The 7,659-nt window shown below is 36.6% G+C and overlaps 1 protein-coding gene across 5 annotated transcripts in view; it reads right to left on the reverse strand.

Moving 5' to 3' along the window:
- The window catches only part of LOC122345940 (active breakpoint cluster region-related protein-like), a 248,527-nt gene that overhangs the window by 36,758 nt on the left and 204,110 nt on the right, over positions 1-7,659 (reverse strand). For 3 of the 5 annotated variants that reach the window (XM_043240482.1, XM_043240483.1, XM_043240484.1), the window contains exons 3-4: positions 3,486-3,584; positions 797-982 (exon numbers count right to left, since the gene is read on the reverse strand). The exons of 1 other annotated variant lie outside the window; for it this stretch is intronic. In XM_043240482.1, the coding sequence (XP_043096417.1) occupies positions 797-982; positions 3,486-3,584 (285 nt within the window). Of the gene's footprint in view, positions 1-796; positions 983-3,485; positions 3,585-7,297; positions 7,451-7,659 lie in introns of those variants that run through there. One more of the 5 variants, XM_043240485.1, reaches the window with a different exon arrangement.

Below are 7,659 nucleotides of genomic sequence, written 5' to 3' on the forward strand. Positions count from 1 at the left end.
CCAGTACTTAGACATCTTCTCTCTGCTGTTACTTTCAGTCTCAACAGAATCTTCTGCTCTAAATCTCAGAGGAAGATGATTCTTATCAACTGCAATTATATAGTCTGGCAAAGTGTTTTTTAGATATGAGCACACACAGTACATGAACATATAAAGAGAGATCAACATATAATATAAGACTGAGTCTCAAAGAAGACTAAACTCAGCGTTCAAGTAAAAATCTCACTGCATGACTATAAGACTAACGCTGAAAAGGAAGTGTTCTTATTATGTTTAATGCATGTTAAAGGACCGTTATTATCACCAAGGCTGCATTTTTTAAAAATAAAAAATACAGTAAAAAAATATACTATCAGAAATATTATCATGGTGTAAAACATCTGTTTTCTATTTTAATATATTTTAAAATGTAATTCAGTCATTTTCCAGCAGCCATTACTCCAGTCTTCAGAGTCACCTGATCTTTCAGAGATCATTCTAATAGGATTATTTATTTGCAAATTAGCACTTTGTTGCTACTCAATATTACTGTGGAAACTATGATTAGTTTTTTTTTTTCTTTCAAAGTTTTCAGATGAATAAAAAAAAAGTGTCAATGAACAGCATTTTATTTGGCACTGAAGTATTTTGTAACATTAAAAATTACGTTTCTGTCAATCTTGATCAATTTAATCCTGAATAAAAGTGCTTTTTTTATTGACCGTAAAAATGTGTGTTGCTGTATTAGAAATACCCATCAGGGCCTTCGAACAGTTGAACAGTGTTTGGCAGGACACTATGTGGCAGGTGGACTCACCAGTTTCTGGAAAAGATGTCCGACAGTGACCTTCTCATCCCACTGCTGAATGTTGGGAGAAAGAGCATCATAAAACTCCTTATGTATCTCAAAGATGTCTTGGATCATGAAGAAAATAGTGTCAATCTGCTCCATTGTCAGCACTGGCTTTGATGTAGTAGCTGTGGCTTTAAGAGGTTTCATGGGCTGAGAGAGACAAGAAGAGAGGTGAATTAGTAATACATTTTAATGCAAGTAAAAAAAATACTGTAATATAAATAATACTGCAACATCCTTAAATTGAGTGATACATGTCTGAACTTTAACATGAAAATACATGTGGTTTGCTTATGTAACCTCTGATCATAATAATGGCACTGTTGCATCTTGTGCACTTTATACCCACAAAACAACTGCCTGAGCTGATTTAAACCGAATTAAACCATTAAGTCCTTTCTGATGCATTTCGGTTAGCCAAACTTCATGTTGTTTTTAAGTTGTGCACATTGACTGTGGAGTCAATTTCCTTCTCCACTGTGAATTAATGTATCGACTAACATTCATTTCCTATGCACTTTCAATGGCGTTCAGAGGGATACTCTGTGCCTTTGTAAATTTGCTAAAAGAAAGCACATGTAACTTAGAAAACAAACGCTGAGACATCAATGAGATTTTTACAGTCTTCATGTGTGTTGTTTCTTCAGGGCTGATAACACTGTGTTAAAGTGCACGATGATTATATTCAGATCGGTGTGACTCATTGTATTGTTGGTTTCCGTTGCATCATGATGCTTCTTGATGAGCGCCGTTTTTTCCTGTATTGATGTATTTCTGATTCAAATCGCCCATAATCTCTGTAGAGTCCAATGACCACATACACAGCCCTTCACTACCACCACATAGCCTCTCACAGCTCGGGGTCTGAGGATTGTATGCTCTTTGAATAATATCAGTCTTCAAATTCTAAATATTTAAATAGTATGCTTGCAACAGTTTCCCTTTAGCACAATCAAAAATACTATGCATGTCTTCAATTGGACATTAGCAATAGTTCTGTAAAATTAAGCATTAACTAAAAAATTAGTTGTTCCAATTTAGCAGACTTTAAATGTACCAGTTTTGAATACTAAAAGTACAATTATAGGGCATTTTTCAAGTACATATATTAGAAAATGTAGCATGAAATATGTGTATTTCAAAAACACTTAAAGGCGGAGTGTATAATATTTAGGTGTATCTATTGACAGAATTACAATATAACATATATTTAACTATGTTTTTAAAGATGTGCAAAGACCTTAAACAATGAACCGTTTTTATTAACTTAGAACGAGCTGGAAGTAGCCAGTACATGGAAGTAGCCATTATGTTTGTACAGTAAGCGTCAATAAAAAAGTATATTTATTTTTCACTAGGGTAAGGATGATATTTCTTCTGGAAAACAAGAGAAAATAGACGAGCAATATTTAATGCAATTACTTTTTGCTCTGATTTAATTAAGAGATATTTGAGGCCTCAATTTGAACATACATCTATGTGTTAATAAAAAAAAAAAAAGCAATGACAAGGAATAGCCACATGCAAGCCTTTGAACTAATGCGTAAAGAAAAAAGGTCTTTCATGAACAAAGTAGTGCAAAGTGCATTCATCAGTGCCATGTGCAGTGGTCTCTGTCAAAAAAAAACACATTACTGGATATTCACAATCTTATCAGCGGTGCCAGGCATCTGACGTCAGCACAACAGGAATCAAGTTCTCCTCCGTCATTTCAAGAAATGACTAGAGAAGATGAATAAACGTGCGCTTGCTTATTTACGTATCTGCTCCGCCACAGTATTTGTAGCTGTTTTCCAAAGTGCTGAGTAATGTTTGGACGGGAAGTGTGCAGCAGAGAGCAGAAGTACATAAACAGCCAGGTCCGCTTTAACTTCGCTCATCAGCAAGTTTACTTCAAGGAAGGCAGGAGATACCCAGGTGTCCCTTAAAGACTATAACAGCAGGTAGCACAGTGTGTGTCCAGCATAATTAGCACACACAAAAAAAATACAGTGGATTGGTGTGCACGTGTGCTGGATACTAGTGTGTTCTGAAGGGTTTATTTCTGCTCTGCTTCCCAATTTATCAAACTCAATGAATGATTTTGAAATCAATGTCGATTCAGCTTTCGTTAGACTATGATTAGAAATAACGGCAAAGCAAGATAATACTTTTACAGCTATGTAACTGCTGTGATGCGTTATTGCACAGAATGAGTTCGAGAGAGAGAGAGAGAGAGAGAGAAGACTGACAGGAAATAAAACGTCAAACAGCAGAGGAACAAAGTACTGGTAGACATTAGATTTCAGCATTTTCTATAAATAGGAAAGGCTGTTTCCTGATTGGCTGAGAGTACGCGCGCTCTTTACGCTGCGCTCTAACCGGCCATATTGCGGAAAACATTTTTTTTCTTGCTCTTATGAAATATGAGATTCAACCTATTTTAGAGAAACACTTAAAGCTAATCATAACAGGGGTTATTTAGATTTAAAAAAAGTAGCAGAACTGCAAACAGCATGGGTCATTGTTTTTGTAATATACAATAAAATAAGTCAAAAGGTCCCTTTACCTAGAAGACTGATATTCAGCTTTAAAACACTCCTCACGCGTATAGAACAGGATATCAGGGTTCTCATAAAGTGTGAATGACTATATTTGTAACAGTTGTACTCACCAGCAGCAACGCCTCTAGCTGGTTAATATAGATCTCCTCACTGGCCAGAAAACCAGACAGAACCAGTTTCTTCATCTCCAGACCTTTCTCTATGTCTCCCTGAAACACAGAAAAACATCAGTAAATCAGTAAATCTGAAAACATCTAACAGATTATTCTCAGAAATCTTTCCACGCCGATGGCAGAATTTCCCGGCTTTCCTCATTTTAACTGGTATACTGTAGGAGGTGCTATGAAAAGCTTCTGAAAGAGTACTGAACATCTGGATCAAAAACAGGTGAAGAAGCAGCAGAGAGTAGAGATCGCTTTATGTAAGCATATGCACATGTAAAACAACACGATCATAAACTTTAAACAGAGTGTGAGCTGATGGACGGTTTGATCTTTGTTCTTAATATGATCCAGAAGTGGTCTTTAATTTAATTTCTCAGCTTTTTGTTCAAAATTTTGCTTTTTAGCATGCTAGAATAAAACAGGTTTGTCTAATAGCAAAGGTGCTGTGCCTTTTAAATTATTTATTGAAATTATTTTATTTATTATGTTCAGATATTCAAACAGCAAGATATTTTGTGAAAACCCTCAAAAATGCTAGCAGTTGAAAAACTCTGTGATNTATTTTTTTTTTAATGCACAAAGGAAAATGACATGCTTTTAACAATGAAAGAAAAAGACCTTTCATTTTTGAATGAACTTTCTCTTAACAAGACAGGAGAAATATGTTTCAGCTAATGAGCACCACCTGTAGGTAATAAAAAAAAAATCCTGTTTAGTTTTACTTCAAATCTGCCGTACTAGTCCGTTCTGATCTTTCTTTCACTCTGGTGTGAAATTGCTCAGGTACAGACACACCCTGTGTATTCACCCATCCAGGTACAGAGTTCAAACTGTGTGTGTGTGTGTGTGTGCGCGCGCAAACAAAGGCACAGACATGCTATCTAAACCCAGTCATTTGAACAAATACACAATTCAATCTGAGTGAAAGAGAAGTCGTAAAAAGCCTTCAAGTGTAATCCGTTTTTTCAAATGTCTGCTTCAATGTTTTTAAGCTCCACATAAACATTTAAACCAAGTCCCTCCCTTTGAACTTTCTATTTAAACAACTCTTGCTTTATTACGCGACTTCATAAAAACTATTTTAAAACAATTACTGTGCGTGTAAATTTTCTCACCACGTCTGTTCACCAAAACCACAACTAATATACAAGTCAGTTCAAAAACCTAAGTAAGTTGATTACAAAAAGGAATAAACAGCAGTTCTATCTTAAAATACAGGAAGTACCACTCCTATGACTAACTACATTTGAAGAGAGAAGCCAAATATACCCGCCATTGCCCTTATAATTCACTGACAAACACTCCTTTGTCCAGAGCACCAGTGGATTTATTCCCTAACTCTGCAAGGGAAACATTTTTAAAAGTTCAGACTGAAAGGAGGCGACTTACTAACACTAACACATATATTAAAAACTTCTGGTAAGAGTAAAATGGGAATTACTTTTGAAACCGGTTGTGAAAACCCAGAAAAAACCCCCCACTAATAATTAAATAATTAAATGCAATTCTCTCTGATGTAATTTCAAGCCTGATAAACCAAATATAGATTGATATTTTTAAAGAAATATTGGTTACCAAACGGTTGTGGTGAGAGGGGAACACACTTTTGTATTTTTAGATACTTTTATCTATGTTCTGCAGAAGAAAGTCATATCACATGAGGGTGAGAAAATCAATCTTTAGGTAAATTAACCCTTTAATGCATCATTGGCCCCCTTAATGTATTTAGATTAGATTCAAATGAGAGCTACAATATGTGAGTTGGGTTTATTTAGTGCATGTGTGTGGCTTCTTGTTCGATGCCCAGTGCTGATAGTGACGAGATATTCATTACATGTATTTCTTATATAAAAGTTACTATGACACAGGAAGAAAAATATTCATAACAACGGTTGCTGTCATTTTTGAGACAGAGAAATGGCAAACAGGACCGAAGAGGAAGTTACCAAAACGGAGAAGTTTTCTAGACCGACTAAACTGTAAAAATTTAGTCGCATTTCTGTGACTAAAATATATTTTTGATTTGTTCTGTGTAAATCACTATGAATAAACATCCATGTTGGGTGGAGTCTGAAGAGGTTGAGGATTTAAAGGGTCGCTTGAAAATAGAAATGGTTGTAAAATATTAGCAAATACTTTTGTGCAACAAAAATCATGTTTTTGACTAACAGGCACGTGGTCAGAACCGTGCAAATGGTTGTTGCTCTTGCTCTTCACGTTACGCTGCGGTGCTCGCATAGTTTATGCAGGTTAGTGTTATCCAGAGATATTCAGAAACTAGAAACATATTACATAAACGATCTGAAGTCAAAGGTTATTTGGCTTTAGCTATGCTATTAACATTTCATCGTTGATATTTTGGCTCGCCTAAAATTGTCTAATAGAAGGCTAATTTAAAAGTATCAGTTTCGGTTTTCACTTTCTGTTTCAGCCAAGCACTTTCAAGTGATGCTTGCTTTTTCAAAATCCCTAAAGCCATGGATATCAACAATCCACAAATCTTCGATGGAGGAAAGTTGTGCTATTACTAGGTGGATATACTCAAAGGGCACCTATCCGCCCGTATCCTTGGATTAAGCCTATAGTTCAGCGTTCAACATTTTGGGGAGAGTTTTTAAGAAGAATGCTTTTATTGAGCAAGCATGTATTAAAAGCGACAGTAAAGGCATTTATAATGTTATAATGTAAATTGTAATTATATATTACTATATTATTGTTAATTGTATTTTTAGCACACAAACTGTGTATTTCAAGGGCCAAAAAAATCTCAACAACACACGTTTGTGTATAGGGCCTGGCATAGAGCCGTGGATATACCAAAATATCATGGGTTGGGCCATTTTAGATTTTCTGACCAATCACATTTTCTTGTCAACATCAAAACAGAAAGCAGAACTTGTGCTGCTCAACAGCCTTTTTTCCTCTTCAGCACCACTTTTCCCATCTTTTGTGTACATGGATAGCAGTAAGTCAAACTCTTGACTGTCAGTCCTGGAGCTCTAAAGTCTTAAACTAAACCTGATTAGCAGCACTGCGTTACACAAAATCTGTGACCGTGCACCCAGTGTACTGTGGGAGAAAATATTGTAAAGTATCAGCTTAGCCAAACCCAATACAAATTCTATCATAATTTCCAGATACTGTTTTGTCGTTAAAATCCCCTATGAAGTTCCTACAGTATTTCCATGGAAACAAATGGGGATGTTTTGGAACAAAAAGAGCATGTTCACCAATGTTTTTTTTTCCTCCACATGATCTCCAAAGAAATCAATCATACAGTTTTGTAACGACATAAGGAAGAATAAGTAATGCAAATAATAAATAATGAAGCATTTTTATTTTATGGTAACTGCCCCTTTAAGAGAACACTGTTAATGACAGCTACAACGTGAAGCCATTGCTGTTGGAGTCTAAAGTCAACATGGCCAACGTGACTCCATGCTCTTATAGAGATGCTAAACATCCCAAATCAAAAAGTCAAACCTCAGCAACAGTTGGTGAATAAACCACCTATTACTGTCTTTGTTTCTGGCTGCTCAAGTGTGTTAGAACAGGATAAAAATCATTCAGAGACAGTTGCTACATAGGACTGGTACAAAGCACAAAAGTCACACGCATTCAGGGCACCGAACAAACACTAACGCCACGTTGCAAAAAAGCTTTAATACTTTCCACCTCACTATTTTTAGCCAATGAAACCTCTGTCAGCAAGCCAGCAGAGGAAGAGAGAAGTGCTGCTCAGCCTGACTCTCTCTCACCTTGAACGTCCTGAAGTCCACCGGTGTGAACGGACTGTCCAAGTCCATCTCACTGTCAAACACATCTTCATCCTCCAGAACTTTGTCCAAAAACCCCAACGCCTCCTCCTCATCCTCCTCCATGCTGACGGCCGATCCCTCTCTCTCCTCTCCCTCAGTTTCACTTGCTGCTTTCCCTCCTTTCAAGTTTTGACAAGCCGCCCGTGACACATTGGTGCCTCTGCTGAAAATCTACCTCTTCTTTCCAAGGAGGTTTTTTTTCTTCCTTTCTTTCTCTCTGGAACGGTAACGTGTCCTCCCTCTCACACAAACACAGAAACAGCCACTTGCTTCCTCTCTCTCGTACACACACACACACACAC

Source organism: Puntigrus tetrazona, chromosome 5, assembly GCF_018831695.1.
Source record: "Puntigrus tetrazona isolate hp1 chromosome 5, ASM1883169v1, whole genome shotgun sequence".
NCBI classification, from domain to species: domain Eukaryota; kingdom Metazoa; phylum Chordata; class Actinopteri; order Cypriniformes; family Cyprinidae; genus Puntigrus; species Puntigrus tetrazona.